A 22,758-nucleotide genomic window follows, 5' to 3' on the forward strand; every position below is an offset into this window, starting at 1 on the left:
CAGCTTCCGTGCACATGAAATTTCGCTGAAAAAGTGTTCATGATAAAACATTTAATTCCTGTCAGTCAAATTTGCTCTAGTTTACCCTGCATTTTCTTCAGCTAATCAACTGTCACAGCTGACTCGAACTTTTCAGTTCGTGTGAATTTCTTTTCTTTCTTTTATTTATTTTTATATTTATTTCTTGGTGGAGGAGTGAGGGAGTTACCTTTGTTACCTACGAATTGTTTAATTCCAGTCAGGAAACATACTCGTAGTTTATACTGTGCAGAGGTTATATTTCACTCCTTTAATTCCACATGTCTCTCGAGTTAATTGCAATCGTCTGCAAGAATTTAATAAGGCTCCATCGAACTGGAGGAGTTAAGTAATCCTGGCTTCCCCTTAAATGACAGGTTAATGGTGACAATATTAACTTTCTCAGGTTCCCATGGTCTCTCTCTTAGCTTAATATAATCGTCTGCATCAACTGGAACAGAACACTAGAGCTGCTTTGACCAGGAGAGGGTTAAAAGATAGCCCAATATTCGTGCGCAATTTCATCCGTTCAAAGATTTTACGGCCATCCTTATTTTCATCGCAGGGAAGGGCGCTGTAATTAAGTATAGTACATCCTTGGAAAGCTATTATCTACTGAAATTAATGTGGCAAATTCCAGCCCGTTGTAACAAATTATGGGGTACTTTTTACAGAATTAACTCCTTCGCTTTCCATGGGCGCCTCCACAGCTGCATATAATTGTCTGGAGGTAGCAAGGATAATACTGAAATGTAGCTGTCCTTGTGAAAGGCGTAAGGCAGTGTTCCTCAAAAGATCACTATTATGGGGCTCTTCTAAGCCGAATAAAATCGTCAGGTGGTGGCAAGAATAAAATTGTCCTGGAGGTATCCAACACCAAATTGTCTGTCAGTACCAAAAGCTATATCGTCTGTTGCTAGCGAAGACTAAAATGTTGTATCAAGAATAAAATCGTCTTGCAGTACTATAGAAATATCGTCTTAAAGCAGCAAGAAGTTAATCTCGAAGTGGCAATAACTAAATTGTCAGGTAGTATTAAGAACTAAATTGTCTGATAGTGTTAAGAATTAAATCGCCTAGTAGTATTAAGAACTAAATTGTCTTGTAGTATTAAGAACCAACTTTTCTGGTAGTATTAAGAATTAAATCGCCTGGCAGTAGCAAGAATGAAATCGTCTATAAAAAACTAAGTAGTATGGTTGAAACAAGAACTATATCAGTAGTTTTAAGAGCTAAATCGTAAGCTAGCAGCAAGAACAAGATCGTCTGTCAGTAGTAAAAACTTGATCTTACAGTACAGAAGAACTATATCGCCAGATAGCAGCAAGAGCGAAATCGTCTGTAAGTAGCAAGAACTAAATCACTTGGATGTACTAAGAACTAAATCGCCTGTGAGTACTAAGAACTAAATCGCCTGTGAGTACTAAGAACTAAATCGCCTGTGAGTACTAAGAACTAAATCGCCTGTGAGTACTAAGAACTAAATCGCCTGTGAGTACTAAGAACTAAATCGCCTGGCAGTAGCAAGAGCATAATCATCTGGCAAGAGTAAAAACAGCAGTCGTTATCAACATTATGAGTGGTTAAGTAAGGAAGAACGACTTACCTGTGAGTGTGTCGACGGGATGAAGGCCACTGCTGGTACGAAGAACACAAACTAATCCATGTGTGCACTAATTAAGGTTCTATCATCTTATTAGACGAGAACCCACTAGTAGGTCGAATAAAATCTCTTGTTAAGATTTCCCTCGTCGCTCATAAGCTTCGTGGTGGCGATTTACAACGATATGCTGCACGTTAACTGAATGTAATTGTATAAAGCTTACAAACATAAGATGGTGTAAGATCGCCGTCACTGTCACCGGGTTAATGGTTCACTCACTATAAACCTGCCACCTTGGTTATGGGTTTTGTTCTCTATCTTTCACGTATGAATGAACGGAAGTCTTGCTGAATATGGAGTAGCCACTAAAAAATAAAAACATCACTGCTATTTCATCTGCCAACCGCAACCGTGTCTGGGATGGACTGATGCACATGGGCTGCGTGAGGGGGAGATGGGGTTGGGGAAGGGGAGGGGGGAGGTGAGGCTTGAGATAAAGGAGAGAGAGAGGGTGGGGCTGGTCGTGAAGCAATGAAGCAGCTCGCGAGACAACAGTGAAGCTCTCGATGAAATATGCGATAACAACTATGTTCATTTGCTTAACGGATGACGACAAAGAATTATAAAATGCAAAAGAAACTCGTGGGATATATTCTTTCGCCTCTTGAAGAAGACAACAATAACTGGTGAATGGGATTTCAGACCACTCATCTCTTGCTTCGACCCGTGTTCCCCTGAATGTGAGCTAATTTACTTTGATCAACGCCGCGCGCGCGCGCGTGTGTGTGTGTGTGTGTGTGTGTGTGTGTGTGTGTGTGTGTGTGTGTGTGTGTGTGTGTGTGTTCGTTCATTCACCAGTTTGGTAATATTAAATTAAATCTGTTAACAGCAAAAGCTAAACCGTCTGATGGTAGGAAGAACTAAATCCGCTAGTAGTATACAGTTAGCTAGATGTAATTGTATAAAGGAGGCAAGCATAAGACGGTGTAAGATCTCCGTCATTGTCATTGCGTTAATGATTCACTCACTATAAAGCTACCATCTTGTCTATGGATTTTGCTGTCTACCTCCCATGTACGAATGCACAGAAGTCTTGCTGAATATGGAGAAACCACTGAGTAATAAAAACATCGCTGCTAGTTCCATCAGCCGTTATCCGCGATCGTGTCTGGGATGGACTGATGCAGATAGGATGCATGGGATGGGGAGGATGCTAGGGTAGGGGGAGCTGGGAGAAATAGTAGCGCTGGTCGTGAAGAAATGAAGCAGTTCGCGAGACAAAACTGAAGTTCTCAGTAAGACTAGCGGTAACTTCTTTGTTGATTTAATGGATCAAAACCATGAATTATAAAATGCAAAAGAAACTAATGGGATACTTTCCTTTGTCTCGTGAAATGGTGAGGAAAATAATAACTGGTGAGAGGGATTTTGGACGACTCATCTCGTGCTTCGATCCATGTTCCCTTGAATGTGAGCTAATTTACTTTGATCAACGCCGTGTGTGTGTGTGTGTGTGTGTGTGTGTGTGTGTGTGTGTGTGTGTGTGTGTGTGTGTATGTGTGTGTGTGCTGGTTCATTCAACAGTCACGCTAGAAATGTATGCTTTCCTGCCTTCCTTGTGGGCTATACGGTCTTCATATCACCGTTCATTATCTCATCCCTCAGAAGAGAAATGCAATAGATACGAAATATGAGATTATGGGACAAATTATTAGGAAGATTTGACAGTTATAATTTCCCAGGTCCTTCCCCTTCGGCGTCATAAGTTAGCCACGCGCTAACATCAACGAAAACTAATAACTCATTCACGATAGAGGACTCGTGTCTCTATTGCAGTGGCTAAAAATACCTCAGTGATGGAGAAAACGGTAAATGCAATTTGTTCATGCAATCATTCTCAATTACAGCGATGGCAACTAAAGCACCCCCCTTCCCCGTCGGTGTGTGTGTGTGTGTGTGTGTGTGTGTGTGTGTGTGTGTGTGTGTGTGTGTGTGTGTGTGTGTCCAAAATTGCATTTACATTCACAGATTTTCGTGACTATAGTTCCCTGCAAGTGTACAGCCATTAGCAAATATACTTTGACAGTCCTCGGCAGCACTTCTTATCCTGAATATTTCTCATTCCTCCCCAAACGACTGAGAGTATCCTTCCTGCTATGACTGTTTTCCTGAATGCTTCATGTTCTTATGGCGTAAAAAAAAAAAAAACTTCCATTGCTACAGCCAGCAGACTAGTGTCGGCGTACTTTTGCTCTTTAATATGCTGTATTGGAACAACTATGTTTCAGAGGTATAAAGGATCCATTTGGGAATACATCTTACCATCCATGTTATTTGCGGTCTGAAACGTACCGACCGGTGTAGTAAGAAAAGCAAGCGTATTATCTTTCGTTGGGTTTGCTTTACATCTATGGGATGTTTATTACTTTTATCCCTGACGAATTGTATTATAGTGTTGCTTACAAGCAGCAAAACATTTCGAGCCTCATAGATTATATTACATTAGATGTATAGATAGGCAGGTAGGTAGCGGCATCGCTGCCATAATTATGCTGGGATGATAAGTCTCCTCACAGAACCGTATAAATAAGAATGTAAATAACAGAAACAGCTACAGATATAAAAAAAAATAAAATAAAAACATCATCCATGGTACAGACGTCTCACCTACATAGCTCACTTTTTAAAGACTTTCCAGTTTAAATATACAATGCCTTTCTGGAGACACAATAAAGACTAAGTCATCTTGGTAAAAGGGATAAATCAGCTTAGAGTTTTGTCTGTTTAAGGTTATAAGAGTTTACGAACATATGTACAATTTTTTTTAGTCATATTATTCATTCCACATCATAATTTTCCTCGACACAATCTTTTTTTATCGAGTCCTGTCGTATATGCATGTGTGTCCCTTTTAATAATTCCCGCTATCGAGCTCTCCTCTCTTCATCATTCTCTCTTATCTCCCCTTCGCATCTGTTCCCGACCCTTCCTCGGTTCTCCATTTCCTTCATCTTTTCGTTCTTACCCCTGCACCTTCCCCCAAATTCTTTCTCTTTTTTCGAACCCCTCTTTTCTTCAATCCTTGCGAATTTCCCACTAAATACCCCATTTGCAGCACTATCATCTCCATTTTCTCCGATCCCCTCTCTTCCATAGCACCCACCTTCAGATTTTCCCCTTAATCTTTTCTTTCCTGCCCTTGAACTTTCCTCAAATTCTGTCTCTATTTCTAGTCCTCTCCCCCCTTTTTTTTTCCTTGTAGTCTTTGCTTAATTCCCCATTTTGTGCACAATCTTCATTATTTTCTCTCTCCCGTAGCACCTCACTTACTCTTCACTAATGTTTCCCTTCGTCTTCTATTTCTACCCATGCATGCATGCTCCCCCCTCCCCCATCCTTTTCTTTTAGCTTGTATTTTCTTCGTTCCTCGCAAGTTCCCAGTTAAATACCTCATTTCCATTACTGTCTTCTCCGTTCTCATCGGTCCTTTCTCTCTTCCATAGCACCGGATTTATTCCCCTTTTTCAGTTTCTAAATCCACACCTAGATACCCAATCTCCCAGCACTATATTCTCCACTCTCTGTGATTCCCCCTCTTTGATTTTTAGCTCTTACTCCAAATATCCCATTCTCTCCGATCCCCTCTTTCTTCGACACCCTAGCAGCTCCCCTTTTTCCAATTTCTACCTTCTCACCTAAAAACGCAGACACTATCTTCTCCATTCACTCCGATTCCCTCTCTTCCATATCACCCGACTTATTCTACCTTTTTCGATTTCTTCCTCCTCGCCTCCTTTTCTTCTCGCCCGTGGCACAGATCAACCTTGTGATCCAGGAACAGAGACGGTATTCAACCAGACGTGAGAGTGGGTCGGGAGATTGGATGTCACCTTGGAGTCGCGCCGCTCTGTGCCTTCCTGAGTTGGAGGGAAGGGAGAGGAAGGAAGGAAGGAAGGAATGAGGGTGGGAGAGGGAGGCGAAAAGGTAGGGAAGGGTGGAAAGAGAGAGCGACAAGTAATAGGTTGGAAGCAAGGAAATGGTGGGGAGATTGTATGGAAGGTAAGGAAGGGTACAAAGGAGGGTAAGGAAGAAAAGGGGAGGAGAGAGTGTAAGGATGATGAGGAAGGGTGAAAAGAGAGGTGGTAATTATGAGTAGGAAGGAAGGGAGGATGGAAGGAAGGAAGGAGGGAAGGAAGGGGAGAAAAGAATGTGCGGATAATTAAGAGGGGAGGAAAGAGAGAAGACAGGTAATAGGAAGGAAGAATGGAAAGACAAGATAGAATGTAAGGAAGGCAAGGAAGCATGCAAAAGAGGAGAGTAAGAATACAGGGAATGGACAAAGCTAGAAAGGAAGATGAAGGGGAGGAATAAAGAGAAAGAAAAAAGAACAAGAGAGATTATAAAGAAGTTAATTAAAGGAGGAAAGGAAGAAGGGAGACAGCAAGAAAGTGTACTGGTTGGAGGAAGGGAGAATGCTATGGAAGGAAAAAAAGGGAGAGAGAAAACTAGAATTAATCAGTGAGGAAGGAAGAGTATAATGGACAAGAGAGAAAATATGGAAAGTAAGGAAGGGTGGCAAGAGTGAGAGAAGACACCACGGAAAGGGAAAGGAATGAAGGAAAGAAGAATGTATGGATAGTTAAGAAGGGTAGAATGAGGAGACTACAAGGCTTAATAGAATGAAGGAAGGACAGAGGGCAGGAAGGAAGGTAGGATGGAAGGACAGAAAAGAAAAGGGAATAATAAAGGAGGGGCTGTAAATGATAAAGGTCACTATAAAGAAGTATGGGTATACAGGAACCAAGAAGAAAGACAAGAATGTAGGAAGGAAGAGTAGGAAGGACAGAGGGGACAATCAGAAAGGGCGGAGAAAGCGAGGGTATATTACAAGGGAAGGATATGGCTGGATAAGATGGGTTAACTGAGTATTTGGAGAAAGAGTATGGTCAAGGACAAGACGCAATGAAGGAAAGAAAGAATGGTGAAGTCAGTACAAAATATGAAAATGCCAGGATGGAAGAAGACAGTGATTTATGTATGTCTGTATTACAAGAGGAGAGAGAGACAGAAAGGAATGAAAGGAGAGAGGTACAAAAATGCATAAAACATGGGAAGGGATAGATCAAAAGGCAAATGGAAAAAGTGTCTAAACAAAGGGTTATGCATGGGAGACGATGCTAAGCAGAAGACAGATCATAATTTAATAGGGAAAAACAAGTCAGGGAACGTGATAAATAATGGGAAAGAATGTAGTTTAAAAGTGCTGTGAGGGAGAAAATGGAAGGGAGGACACGACGGCGAGGTAAAGACAATATTAAAGTTGCAAAGTAGGGGAGGGGAAGCAGGGGATGAGACGGTGGGGTACAAATTATTATGTTAAGTATAGGTATGAGGTGGGTGACTAGGAGGATGATGAGCAGGGAGAGGAGGAAGGAAAGCATAAGGAAAATAGAAGAAAGAACTAAAGATCACGAAAGAAAAAGAAGGAAGCAAGGAAGAAATATCAGAGTGGAGGACTGTGAGAGCTAAAAGAGATGCTATGTAAGGAGGAAGCTAAGGTGAAGGACGAAATGAAGATTTTCAATAAAACCGAGGAAGGAATGAAAGAAAAGAATGGGAATATGAAAGGCCAGGGAGGAAGAGATGAGGTGAATGACAACAATGTGGCAGAGGAGGCACGGAAGATTGAATGCAAATGCGAATAAAAATTAAGAAAAACTACGATATAAAACGAAATAAACGAAGAAGAAAACAGGAAAGGTACAAACATAAATTGACAATATATTATATTCAGAAAACATCAGTATTTCACTAACAGAGGCGATGATGACAATAATGAAGAACAATCAGGGATTCCAAACTTCCACCATGGCTGAAGTGCAAGCATTGTAGACATTATTCATCGAATAAGGAGCAAAAATGTTGAAATTGCCACTATCCCGCAATAGTAAAGAATCCTAAAAAAAATTCCTGGATCCGGATGACGATCGGGACCGCCACCAAATCTAATGGATTGTTCCTTGGCCCATACCCTAACCCTCCAAAAGATTTCAGCAAAATTCGATCATAACTTTTTGAGTAATACTGCCAACAAACCAATGCTGGGAAAAACATAACCTCCTTGGCAGGAGTAATAAACGACAATGGAGGTGCCCTCGACAAAACTTACATGTTCAACGTTTCGACATGTTGTGAGGAATTTAATTTTGCAGCACCTGTTTAATGATATAGGTTATCATGAGAACGGACACAGCTGGAGAAATATTACATTAGTAAATATAATAAGATATCCGTACATGAATTTGACATCATGTCTAGTTACTTGACGCTATTAAATCTTAGTACATTGCTTTTTATTTATTCATTTATTTATTTTTTGTGTGCATCCGACTCTGGGCATAGGTTTCACAGCCTGCTCTCAAGGATCAGTAGTCCTCGTACATACCATACACCTCTACATGTCACCACCTTGGCGTTAACACCCACCGGCCATATTGAATACATGCTGGGGCTGTCTCATACAGGACTGGTGTATTGGTATTAGCGGGGGTAATTTTACGACACGTAGGCGGGTCTTCTGGTAGATCAGTAAACTCTGATTTTTAAGAAATTCAAATCCTTAAACTGTTCCCTGACCCAGCCGGGATTTGAACCTGGGTTCGGCAGGACTGCAGGCCACCTCTCTACCGATTGAGCCACCGCCTCCCCTTATAACCCACTGATTACGTTTCGCCATATATATGGCAAAGATTATTGCTTTGCTATTATTATTGTTAATATTACTATTATTATTATTATTATTATTATTATTTTTCTTTCACTTTTTTTCTTGGATCTTGATGATTCCATACAGGAAGGTACCCTAGGGCAACCCAAGTACTTGTGCCAAATATTGAAGACCTTGACCTATTTTTGAAGGTCATATACTCATTTCTGGTGCAAATATTGGACATTTGAAATTGAAATATCTCAGAAACTAGTTGAGATGCAGCTGTTTCTTTAAAATCCTGTTAAAAAAGTTTGCTGAGAATTTTGGCTGAATATTTTGCCATTTAGCCTAGTGGAAAGTACCGAATTCAAAGTTGCTCAGAGTTTACTTTGTAACATGTTTTAGAGAAAATCACAAAAGCTGCATAGCTCTTAACTATACAGAAATATAGCTGTGGTCCCTCTCTTTATCTGAAAGGAATACGGTTACAGTTAAGCATACAGTTAGCAAGTTATTGAGACAAATGTAAAATGTACTCATGGCGAAGCTTCCTTATTGTGGCTACACAATAAGTAAATAGGTAACTAATTCTCTTATCTTCAGAGGGTCTTGAATAAAAACAAACATTAAAAGGTAGTTTTATTATATAAATATCATTATAATAGTCTTCCATTGAGTAGGTTTATATGTATATACAGCTTCACATCATACTTATATCAAAACACAAACACGAGCTACACAGTGTCTATGCATCAGACTCCAGGCAACGGGCTCTACACACCAAAGAAAACAAGGAAACAGATCGCTTTGTGTCTCAGTGTCGAAGGATAGCATTTTCGTCAACTTAAGAGGCTTTCCTACACCTCTTCCTTAGGTATATATTTGGCATACTACATCCAATTATTCTATTGCTTGCTTTTTTTTTAATTCTAATATCAGCTTAGATTGTATAAATAACAGACACAAACATAAACTGAAAAGGAAGAGGTGCAAGGGACCTTCCATAATCGACGAAAACACTGGCTTACGTGGTCTGTACTGAGAGAAGTCCTGCGTCCTAACAAATGATTCTCTGTCGTAAATGTCATCGTCTCCCACAGAATGTTCTAGAATGTTTCAGTACCGTGGGAGATATACCAGTGTCCTAGCGCTTTGTGAGAGAATCTGGACATCTCCATCGTGAGCCCAGTTTCACGTAAGAGTTTTTGAAGAATAAAAGTTCAATTAGTGATTCACGAGATCTGCATAATTTAGCATTATGTCTTAGGTAATTCCTTACACAAAAGCTTGACGTGTGTTCCTTGACTATCAAAAAGAGTTTTGTGTGTGTGTGTGTGTGTGTGTGTGTGTGTGTGTGTGTGTGTGTGTGTGTGTGTGTGTGTGTGTGTGTGTGTGTGTGTGTGTGTGTGTGTGTGTGTGTGTGTGTGTGTGTGTGTGTGTGTGTGTGTGTGTGTGTGTGTGTGTGTGTGTGTGTTTCATACTGTAATTTTCTGAGAGAAGGTCGCTGAAATTAAGAGTACATTTTGCGATTTATTCTAGGCAAACGCTGAAGATATGAAGTTGTTGGTAATGCATAAGAAAATATATTACAATCAGTGGACTGTTTGGAGTTGAAGTTAATAATGAGTAATTACGAAAGTACTGAAAACTCTCATTTTGAAAGGAAAAATAATGTGACGGCGGCAAAGGAGCCTGAAATACGCACAGACATTATCAGTCTATGAGCTGGAGCACTGGAGTTTGATGCAGTGACTTTTAGTAAGGAAACGGCGGCGGTTGTGGAGATCTGAAGCTTTGGGGGTAAACAGCATGTCTGACTCACATTCACACTTATAAAACTCCATTACGTAGGGCATGAAAACAAACATACGGCCTCGTCACCCCTTCAGCCCGATGACGTATTTTCATTTGCTCTCCGCTCTCTCCTGATAACTTCACTCTGATTATGATAATAGATTTTTCGAACTGAGGGGATTAAATATAGCCTCCATTAACCCTTCACTACTAAAGGTCGTTCCCAAGTTAATGAAAATGGTCTGGTGGCAGCAGGAATAAAATGAACACTACGTCATCGGATTCAAGGGGGTTAGGATGAAAAAACAAAAAAAAGATGAAACTGGTGATTGTAGGCGTCATTATCGTCACTCCAACTTCAAATAAGGGTGGTGAGGTCCAGTGCGCTTTTCTTTTTCGGGACTTGAATCAGAGGAGTTGTAAGCCCTCGGGACAGTAGTGGAATTCAGAGTTTTCCCAAGGCTTGGTAAACAGAGCGAGGAGAAATAGCAACTTCTGAGATACGCATAAGTTCATTTAATACTTTTATCTTTGCTTCTGGTTAGTACTTGGATGGGTGACCGCCTGGGAACACCAGATGCTGTTGGCATCCCTACGTGTCAAGTGGGGTTGGTGGAGGATTAGTGCTCCTCCCTGTAAAACAATTAACTCTAAGCCATTGGCCACCCCGTCTGGGATACATGGCGTCTGGCAATGAATGAATGAATGAATCTTTGCTTCATTATCTTTCCCGTATTAAGCCTCAGGTTGTCATCTTTATTTCTGCTATTACCATAAAATTATGTTAACTTTGAAGAATCTTTTGTGGTCATTGTTAGAAACACGCTCCACTACCCTCTTCACAACCTGACCTCTCTTTCCATGCAGAACACAATAAACTGAAAGTAGCAAGGATGAAATAAAAACACGAGTATGTCAGGGGAGGAGACTAGATTCCACGATTATTCAATTTCCTAACCCTTTTCCGCCGTTGAGAGTACAAATTTTTTTTGCTGAATATGACGGCAGCTGAGTGATGACTAGGATATAGATATACTGACTAGAAATAGTGTTTCCTTCGTTGTTACAATGAAAACTGACCTGCTTTCCATGTGTGTTACCCTCCCTCCCTTCCTAACCCTTGTTATCTTATACCAGCATCACTTAACACTACGTACATCACTTACATATCAACCTTAGTTATCTCTTTACTGTGTTTCGACACATCACTGATTAACATATGGTTAATCTTATTGTTGCCATTTAAGCAAACTCACCCATTAACTCCAGTCCAAGTGATACGCTTTAATATAATATTATATTTGCTTACATAATACTTCCTTCATGAAATTTACCATGTTAAGTTGTCGACGTGCTTTTCAGTTGCATATATATAATGAATACACCGGTATATATATTAGGGATGTTCCGGAACCAGCATATCGATTTCCGGCCGGAACCAGAACTAGCGCCGGCCGGAACAGGAACTGAAAGTGAACTGATGGAATAAAAATATTCTTGACAAACATACAACTACAATGCAGTAAATGTAAGCCTATTTTTTGTTTACATTTCCAAGTCATTTTCTAACTAACCTTTCAAAACTAAGTACAAGTAAGCCATTCGGTTTTTATATTTGTAATTTTATCACACTTTAATTGAATACATTTATTTGTGTGCTTCAAGGTAAGATGAAATTACATCCACTTTTTATTTTACTATGTGTGAAGCATGTAGAATTATCACCAAATAATTATGTAGTTAAAGAAATATCAACCAAAATAAATACTGTAATAACTAGTAAAACCTAAATTCTTAGTGAAATAGCATATGACACTGAAAAGTACGCCAGGACCCCATTGGAATATTGGAAGAGTTTAGAACAGTTTATCTTATAATTTTCAAAGATGTAAGAACCTAATTGTCCTGTCCTGCTTCTTCAGTCTACTCTGAAAGACTGTTTCATGAAGCTGTCAATGTATACGAGGAGAAACGCATACGCTTGCTACCTCGGACTGGAAAACAACTTCTTTTCCGCCAACACAATCTTTCACGCTTCCCCCTCTCAGATGCTGGCAAGTAAATACAAAATCAATGAATAAATTTATATTTCAGTTTAACCAGGCTGAAAAAGAAAAAGAACACTTTTTGATCAGCTGTGTCATACAGTGCATATTATGATCTTCTATATTTTTTATACATATGTAACTCAATTATATCATTAACAATAATTACTTTTATGCATTTTGATGAAGGTGACGGGTAAGAAAAAAACATTTTACAACATGGCTGAGGGGAAAAAAATGCTGTACATCTGGTCCAGTAACATATGAGTTAAAAGTTTCGGTTACGGCCGGTTATCTTTCTGAAGTTCTGGCCGGAATATGAACTTCATAAAAATTGAAGTTCCGGCCTGAAGTAAATGACCGGAATCAAGTTCCAGTGTATATCTAATATACATACATCTCTCATCTCATCTCATCAGCCGTTTGAATGTCCACTACAGGACCGGCCTATCCCTACCGAACTGGGGACGATACATCCAATGTATCTCAACCAAGTGGCTTAGGTTGTCTAGTAGAGATTGTATGTAGGGTGAGAAGTGCTTGTAAGAGTAACTGTTGTGTTGGAGTGGCTTTGCATGTGTGTGTACCTGTAGTCTGTGAACCAAGTGTAATCGGCCCGCGCAAGCCGACCGGGTGGAAGCATACTTCAGTATGCGACACTGGTTCAACTACAGCACCCCTTGTGTCCGCCAATGCGGTACGTGGCCAGAAGAACGCTCCCAAAGTTTATTACCCAGGCGGGGCGCGAACCCCCGAACATCAGTGTACGAAAACGCACACTTTACCTCTGTACCACAGAGGCTCCAAAATATATATATATATATATATATATATATATATATATATATATATATATATATATATATATATATATATATATATATATATATATATATATATATATATATATATATATATATATATATATATATATATAATTTGCTCGAGCAGTGAGTGACAGAGGAGTCCAGTAAGAAGAGGCCTAGAATACGACTTCCAGTAATCAGTGTTATATCAAGATCCTCAATATTATTGTCTAATGGAGAGGGACAAATTAGATATCAATATTGTTCAGGAGTCTAATTGCTCGAGGAATCGAAACTGGATTATTATTATTATTATTATTATTATTATTTTTATTTTATTTTTTTTTTTATTTGTGAGCTGGATGTTGCACCCAGTGTACACGAATTCATAACTTTCTTGAGCTTAAGTCGTGTATAAGATTGCTTGTTTTATACCTTTATTTTCACTCATATCTTCGAAACATTTCACGCCCAAACTACGAGTATAGTGAATGTTTATTACGTAAAAATAAACAACAGAGCTAACCATTCTCTAATATGAATATATACTGCCACGAAGATACATTTATCGTAAGAATTGCTCCGAAATCTTTATGAATCCTAACCTTAGCGGCTGTCTCCCTTTGATGCCTTGCTCCTCACTCCGAGCCGCCTCGCGCGCTTCATCAGTGGTGTTTTTCCTCCTTTCCAGGAAGTGGTGTCACCCAGACACTTGCAGGAAGCAGCAACAATTCTTTGCTGAAAAGTGATGCTGCCACATGCGGCCCCGACACCAAGTCGGCTGAATTTCTTTACAGTCGATATATATATATATATATGTTTCTAGCATCTATTATCGTCTGCCTAGCTAGTTGATATTATAATAGCCTGCGCGCGTGCGTGCGTGCGTGCGTGCGTGCTTGCGTGTGTGTGTGTGTGTGTGTGTGTGTGTGTGTGTGTGTGTGTGTGTGTGTGTGTGTGTGTGTGTGTGTGTGTGTGTGTGTGTGTGTGTGTGTGTGTGTGTGTGTGTGTGTGTGTGTGTGTGTGTGTGTGAAGCTGTTTCAAAAATATCTCAAAATCAAGTGGGCAAAGTGGTACCCTAACTTTGTGAGAAGTATTCTGGGATGTACGGCTTGTTTGTTGGAAAAAAATGGCGAAGCTGCGATAACATTCCTCGGATAGCCAGAGGATTTTGCATGAAAAAATACCAGCTAACTTTTTCCTATAGCCTGCCATTATTCACCAGTCTTTATCATATCCTCAATGAGGGGAACGGCTATTTAAAAGAAAACTATTAGAAATTCTTCAAAGGCCTATTATACTCATTCACCTTCACCAACATCATACCCCTGACTTTAGGCATCTGAATACTAGCGTGATGTTTAACTTAGCAGTAAACTGCAAAATCCAATGACTTTTTCCTTTGATTTTGGCGAAGTTGCATTGATATGCCTCCAACTGCCAGATGATTGCTGATCTAGTTTCTTTTAATGATGGCGAACGATACGCATTCGTGGGCGAATGCATTGAATTTTATCTATATATTTTTAAGTGTTTTTAGTCATGGGCTGTTTATTGCTTAAATGAAACATATTCACATTTTACCACATCCAACCTTTTGGTGGTAATAAGGGCTAGATGATGACGCTGGTAACTTGGTATTATAATGGCTTCTTTACTTAACACATTCTGTAATGGAATCGTTGATGAATACGACAGAGTTCCTCTGTTCTGGTGTTCTGTTTTGTGAGCTTCACTTCGGGGATCACCTTCGTTAAATCTGTATATCACCTTTCACTTTCCTGGTGTTTCAAACCCTCTTTCATTTTCCAGTTCCTTCCTCTCATATTAGTCTTCATTAATAAATATAACTGACAGCATTACCCTCTATTACCCACCCTCCCTCTCACCGGCATTATCGTTAACTACAAACCCTTGCTTTACCTCTTCTTTTTCTCCCTGACATTCTGCTTCACCTCTCTTTTCTCTGACTAACACTGCATTACCTCTCCTTTCTTTCACTGACATTCTGCTTTACCTCTGTTTTCTCTCCTTGACATTCTGCTTTACCTCTCTTTTCTCGCATCCATCGCCTCCCACTCCCTCTTTTCTTTTCCACCTGTCCTCATCAGTTCTCGTCTCTTCCACATGAAATTACTTCTCTTCCCGTTAACCTTCGTTTTTTTACTCCCCGGCTGAGGTCCCCATTTTTACGTGTCGTTCCTTTCCACGCCAACTACCTGCATACAAGGCTATCCCCACCAGTAGTCGTAAGAAAGTTTTTATGGGTCGAGGCGGAGTGAAAGAGTGAATGAGTGACTGTTGAAGCTTAAAGGATATGATGAGGAGGGAACTATCGATGGTTATATATAAATGAGTTTGTAGACAAAGGAAATGAGGTGATGGATTTTTAAGGGTATGATGTAAACACAGAATGGAGGTTCCCAAAACGTCTAATGCCAGATGGTGTAAAGCAATGTGAGGGGAAAATGTAGTGAAAGATCGATGATTATGAGTGTGTAGATAGAGGCAATGAGAGGTTGATGGATAATTGTATGATTCAGGCAGATGATGGGAGCAAATGAAATGAATCTAAATGCAACCTAAAGGTATGATGTAAAGGCAATAAAAAACAAAAAACAAAAAAACGCTACAGTCACTCCATACGGACATGCTGTACAAGGATGGGCGAGCGAGGGCTGAGCAGGATATGGGTGGTACACGTAGGGCCATAGTCTATTTGGCTTTTGGTCGTGACACCTTTTCCCTAGCGATTTATTTTGGACTATGCGCCTTAGCATCCTATTTTATGTTACTGGTGTAAAATTACGTCGATATTTAAACTCTATTAACAAAAATACACACAAGAGGATGTTAGGGTCCAACACGCAGAATAAATCGGCAAAGAAAAGGTGTTACGAAGCCTCCTATGCCAAGCAGAACACGGCCGATATAAACACGGTGAGCAGGGCAGCACAAGTCTGGCCCCTACACAGCAGAGGCCGCCCGGAGGTGCACTGTGGTGGAGATGGAGTCAAGAGACCTCCATCGACATATTAGAATCGCAGCGAGATGATGAGTGGGTCCCCAAGGCTTGGTCTCACTTTAAAAAGAGATGAGTGGAGGCGATGGCTGCCCATAGGAGGGATGCGATGGAGGGCAGGACGACCCACCACCACCGACGCACACCAGCCAGCCCCGCACTGCCCGAGGTTCTCCTCTGGATGGCTGCTGTCTTGTCACCTGGTGGAAAATGAGAAAACATACGGTGGTAAAAAGTCAACTTATATAAAACTTAGGATTATATTCATACTTCTGTTTCTTAAAGATAAGCTGTCTGACCGTGCACATCGGTAGACCCCACATTTTCAACTGAGGTTCTCGCTCGTTGTCAGCAGCCGAACCATCAGAACCAAAAGATGAATTTCATGGGCACTACTACTGTAACTGTCTTCTACAGGATCCTGCATCACATGGCTCTAATTAATTTAAATAAAATACAGAGTCGTCAAAATCATTGCCATCTCCCTCTTGTACATCTAAGGCTAGTTATCTAATACAACAAGGGAGGGAGTTTTTTTGCTGTTGATTTTGTGCATATGTTTTCCGTCAGTTTACGTTAACAGTTACCCAGAGTAATGGCACCTATGCAGTCTCATGAGGGTTTCACACAAAAAGTACATACATTGTGCTTCCATGGAAAAAGATGCGTCATATACTTTTCGATAAAATGCAACACGATAATGCTAATTCATTGAGTCGTATTCTAGGTGGCACTGGAAATTTCGTAGCACCTCTTCCTAAGAAAATTATTCTCCACATTATCCTTCAAAATCCTCTTGTGAAGCAAACGGAATCGATATTAAAGCAATGTACATAACACTGAAGGGAATGTTAAGGTGTACTGTGGAAAGCAAGTAGCTAAAGATGAAAAGCTCTGAAGTCTCCTGTGTCACTTAGAGTATGACCCATTATCAGAAATAAAACCATTAGTTAACTGAGCATGATATTTCAAGTACTCTCCATGTATCAAAGTTTGGGGTCAGACCTGTCAGGAGACGTACTGTATTTCTAAAATTCTGGCACGGCGCTCCATACGGCTGAGCTTCAATTTTTCACCGTATAAAAAAAATCGAAATAAATTACCCGCGACTGCCACATAAATCTCCCGAGTCCGCCTCCCAGTAACAAAAACGATTTAATTCGGAGTTCCCTCACGTCCGGGCTCGCTGCATCGCCTGGTTTACACGCTCCTTAACCTCGCCGATAACTCTACTCCCAGACCACGTTAATTAGGTTTCTCTGAGCGCTGACTTCTCTGGCCTCAGCAATTCTCGTACCACAACACAATCGGCGTGTTTCTTAGCAGTGACTCAATACTTCTTTTTAAAGTAAATAAACTATTTCATCCTTTTTATATGCTCCTTGACCTTACCGATAACTTTAATCACCGGTCATGTTATTTAGCTTTGTCTGATCTATAACTTCTCTTGCCTCAGCACTCAGCAGTTTTGTTTAGTATCAGTCGGTGGGATCTTCAGTACTGATTTACTTCATTTGGCTTTACCTCAACTATTTTATCTTCTCTTTTAAATGTTCCTTATACTCGCCGGTAGTCCTTCTCATCGGTAACACTACTCACCGGCCACGATAAATTGGATTCTCTCTACTCTGATTTTTCTTTTCTCAGTACTTCCCTTACCTCAGAATAATCGCTGGGTTCCTCACCACTGACTCATTGCTTTCTACTGTACCTCAACTGCTTTATCCTCTTCTTGAGATGCTTTTTAACCTCGACAATAACTCGACTCACAGGCCACGTTAACCAGGCTTCCCTTAGCGTTAACTTCTTTCGCCTTAGCAGTTTCGTTTAGTAACAATCGGGGCGTTCCTCAGCAATGATTTTACTTGCTCTAACCATAACTAAGCTACTTTATCCTCCTCTTTAGATGCCCCTTATTCTTACCGAAGGATACTCACCGACCACTTTAATCGGGTTTCTCACAACGCTGGTCCTTCTCGCCTCAAAAGTAACTGCATGTCTTTACAGTCTAGGGATTCCTCAACACGTATTCGACTTCCTTCTATGCTAGCTTCTTAGCATCGCCGTAACTTTCTAATGGTGTTTATTGTGATTCTTTAACGCTGACTCTAGAGTCTTCAGCACAGATAACAGGTCAGATTTGAGTGTCGATTTGACTTTTAATTCAGAAGCTGTATTCCTACCCCACAGCATCGAATCCCTGAATTTCATGCAATCCATAATTTATTAATTATTCATGTTGTGGGAGTGGTCCAGTTCTGTCAGAAGAAAACAAAGCTACTCTGGTTTGTGTTGCAATCCTTGGGTTCCTTAACAGTAACTTTTTTCCTCAAGAGTAACTTGATTTTCTTTAGTACTGACACTGCTTCCTACAACAGTGGCGATTTACTTCAATACTAACTTCTTACATCAGTTTTACTCCTTCTGTACCGCTGATTATTTGCTTCAGTACTGGTTCTCCTTCCGACACCACTGATTCTACATCCTACAGCAATGATTACTTCCCTATGCCAATGATTCTGTTCTCTACAACAGTTATTCCACCTCCTATAACAATTATTCTACTTCTTCCAGCACTGACTCTACTGTTGTAATAATGATAACTTCCTACAACTGCTTCCTACAACCATGATTCCAGTTTCTCCATGTGATTCTATTTTTCACAAAGCTGTTTCCTCAGACAATAATTTTGTGTGATGATGTGCTGCCTCCAGGTGACTCCACAATGAGTGACAAGTCTTATGGTTATAGCCCAGGAGACTAATTACTACGCTGGATTGGTAACCGTATAGCTAAAAAGATACCTGCTAGTCAAGTGGGCGTATTCTAAAGTTGGTTGGAGTTTACTGTTCACATAACGCTTCTCTACTCTTCCCAGCAGTGACGCAACTTACTCTATATCCTATAACACTGACTACTGCCTGTACTTCCAACGACATTGCCTTTACTTCCTGCAACAATGATGACTCCTTCCCTCAGCGCGACTTTGCTTTCCTCAACCATAACTCTGCTTTCTATTTCCCCAGCTGTTTCAGTATACTCACTGCGTACACTCTGAGTCTCTCTCACTCTCTCTCTCTCTCTCTCTCTCTCTCTCTCTCTCTCTCTCTCTCTCTCTCTCTCTCTCATCATACCGTAGAAAAATCTCACCCTGACTTTCCATACCACCCACCTCTCCCCTCTTCTCCTCACCCCTCACTCTCCCACATATTTCGTCTCTGGCAGGGTAAGCGTGGGGCTATGCTGTTCATTTCTACCTTCCGCTCCATTTCCTACGCCAACCCCAAATAGCGCAGCGAGGCCTACACTATACATTTTCCCATTTCACCCCTCCTTCCATTTTTCCCGACCTTCCACGCGGGGTAATCTGGACTGGAGCCTGTTACCTTAATAATACGACTACCTGTAATATTTCACCAGACGGGAACTACGGGAACATTTGCTGCCTGGTTTTATTGTTGTGGTGATGGATAATATTTGGTGCAACAATCTCGTCAGCGTAAAAGAGACCGCAGCGCCTCTTCCTCCGGGTAACTTTATCCACAAGAATCGCTTACCAAAATATCATAACCTACAATAATTCACCAGAAAGATGATAGATCAATTACTGCTACCTGCCTTCATTGCTTTGGTGATCAGTATTACCACTAGTCGTAATCTCGTTAGTCTAGGACCCTCTTAGGCACCTCTTCCTTAGGGTACATCATTTTCCCAATCTATCTCTGTTACCTGTTTTCCTGATAATTCGACCACCTGTCGTATTTCACTACAGGGGGAAATACAGTAATATTTGCTGCCTGGTATTATTTTTGTGGTGATGAATATTACTTGGAACAGTAATCTCGTCAGGTTAGAAGGGACGCAAACCTCATCCTTAGGCTAAATCTATTTATCTCACCTAACCCAAGAGGACGGTACCTGGAGAATATCAATACCTGTAATATTTCAGCAGAAGGAACTAGACTAGCACACCTGTCTCCTGGATTTAGTGTATTGTTGTGGTGATGAATATTACTTATAACCGTAAATTTATCGGCTTACAAGGCACTATTGCATCTCTTTCATAGATGATTCATATCTGTACCAACCTAACATAGCAGCCAGTTACCTAAATAATAATACAGTACATGTAACAGTTCATCAGAAGGGAATTAGGCTAACATTTAACTTCGTGTTTTTGTTGTTGTGGTAGAGAATATTATTTTGAACCGTAGTCTCGTTATTGTAGAAGGTATTTTAGGACCACTTCTTTATTTTAAATACTGTGTCTCGTTATCTGCAAATGCCGTTACATCCTGCTATCCCAATAATTCGAGTACGTGTCATATTTTACTAGAAAATTAGGGTAAAATTTCCAGTCTGTTCTGACAGTGATGATTAAAAGTATAAGGTGCCGTTTTTTCATCACCATACAAGGCACTCCTCTATTTTTCCTGACCTACCACAAGAGCCTGTTACCACAATAATACAAGTACTGTACCTTAAATATTCCACTAGAAAGGAAATACTCAAAATTTCCAGCTTGTTGAGACTTACTATTATTACTTTCTTTTTTGAGAAACAGCAATAGGGCTGCATTTTCGTCAGCGTAGTATTTTATTCTTACTACCAACAGACGATTTTATTGAGCTTAGGAGATATTTTTCGAACAGAACAGGTGAATTATAGTCTTCATTAATCCGTAAAAGACGTTTCTTCTAAAATGAAATAAATCGTGTGGACGTTTAATGAATATAGTGGGAAGGAATACCATCGACGTGAAATCGTTAAGCATGCTCTCAGGCAGCATTTCCTTAGATCACCTCTACTTCTTTCCAGTCTACCTCTAAGGCCTGTTCCCTCTGTATACCAGTAGCCCACCTGGAATATTTCACCAGAAGGAAATGAGGTCAACATCTGCTGGCCTCCCAAACCTTTATGGTGACAAATAACACCAAAACCCGCCTTCTCGTTGGCTTAAGTAGCCTCTGTACCTTGCTTTTATCAGTTATTATCAAATTTAACGCATATGCCATCTCATATTTTCAGACTATGATAATAATAAAAATAAAAGGCGTAATATGCTAAGTAAATCGTTTAAGACAGAGCCTCCTAAGCCAATGAGAATAACACTTATGAAATAATGCTGACCATCAAGTCCATTAATTGTGAGATGTTCAAACGTTTTATTATTATTATTATTATTATTATTATTATTATTATTATCACAAACTACATAGGATTACATGCACCAATCAAAACACTACAGTACAGGATAAGGGAATTAATGATAGCAATGTAACTGTTTTGAACGCAGCATCAAGCCAGTAAGTTTCTCTACCCGAACTCTGAGATTTATTCCAGCTAATGCCAAATATTTTATGCAGATTGGGCGACAGAGCCTAGAGGTGAAGCACTGTAAGACAATTGTTCTGGACGCTGCATCATAGCCAGCACTCTTACAAGCCGTAACAATAATATCCTCACCACGAAAGTCTCTCCTAAGATGAATAAAATCGTTTGGAGGCAGCAAGATTAAGGACACCGTCTAAATCTAAATGAAGTGGTTGATGACTGTCACGCCACTTTTTTGAACGCGGAGTTCAGGACCAACACAATTTTCCTGTCCTGTCAAACACTGCATTCTTGTACAGCAGGATGGTTTTATTTGCACCACAGAATTCTCCTGCGGCTCGAGGAAGTAATTTATATTTTAAGGTTACGCCAATAGACTACACTTCTCAGCATTATATCATCCCAGGAGTGAAGGTGTAATGCAGGAAGCGTCAAATCTTTTAACCCCTTCCATACTATCTCTCTCTCTCTCTCTCTCTCTCTTTTTTTTTTTTTTGATTAGGAGATTCTTTTTTGGAGCGGTAGGATATTTTCGCAGACAAAAATCGTCTGGAAAAAAGAAGATGTAAAAATCAAGATGAGCCATATTAGTGAAGGAGTTAAGTCCAAAATCTCTGAAACTTAAAATGATCTAGTTGACAAAGAACAGAGGAAAGTACCTGCTCGGGCTGAATAAAATGAAAATCCGTCATCGCAGTCAAGGGGAAATGTCAGCAAGGCGACTGTTTTGGATGTGGGGTCAGACTAACGCTTTTTCCAGCCGCATAAGCAAAGCCTGTTCTCCACCTCACATATTCTGAGCCATAAGGGAGGGAAAGAGGAGATGGCGACGGGGAAAGTGTGTGTGTGTGTGTGTGTGTGTGTGTGTGTGTGTGTGTGTGTGTGTGTGTGTGTGTGTGTGTGTGTGTGTGTGTGTGTGTGTGTGTGTGTGTGTGTGTGTGTGTGTGTGTGTGTGTGTGTGTGTGTGTGTGTGTGTGTGTGTGTGTGTGTGTGTGTGTGTGTGTGTGTGTGTGTGTGTGTGTGTGTGTGTGTGTGTGTGTGTGTGTGTGTGTGTGTGTGTGTGTGTGTGTGTGTGTGTGTGTGTGTGTGTGTGTGTGTGTGTGTGTGTGTGTGTGTGTGTGTGTGTGTGTGTGTGTGTGTGTGTGTGTGTGTGTGTGTGTGTGTGTGTGTGTGTGTGTGTGTGTGTGTGTGTGTGTGTGTGTGTGTGTGTGTGTGTGTGTGTGTGTGTGTGTGTGTGTGTGTGTGTGTGTGTGTGTGTGTGTGTGTGTGTGTGTGTGTGTGTGTGTGTGTGTGTGTGTGTGTGTGTGTGTGTGTGTGTGTGTGTGTGTGTGTGTGTGTGTGTGTGTGTGTGTGTGTGTGTGTGTGTGTGTGTGTGTGTGTGTGTGTGTGTGTGTGTGTGTGTGTGTGTGTGTGTGTGTGTGTGTGTG

General features: G+C 40.5%; 1 protein-coding gene across 1 annotated transcript in view; it reads right to left on the reverse strand.

Annotated features, from left to right (window-relative positions):
• The window catches only part of LOC145400207 (uncharacterized), a 192,579-nt gene that overhangs the window by 110,534 nt on the left and 59,287 nt on the right, over positions 1-22,758 (reverse strand). Inside the window, exon 7 of the mRNA XM_080272722.1 lies at positions 16,059-16,197. Within this exon, the coding sequence (XP_080128848.1) occupies positions 16,059-16,197 (139 nt within the window). The remainder of the gene's footprint in view (positions 1-16,058; positions 16,198-22,758) is intronic.

The sequence above is a fragment of the Coenobita brevimanus genome, chromosome 51 (genome assembly GCF_032717465.1).
Source record: "Coenobita brevimanus isolate Jiangsu-jjx chromosome 51, ASM3271746v2, whole genome shotgun sequence".
NCBI lineage: Eukaryota > Metazoa > Arthropoda > Malacostraca > Decapoda > Coenobitidae > Coenobita > Coenobita brevimanus.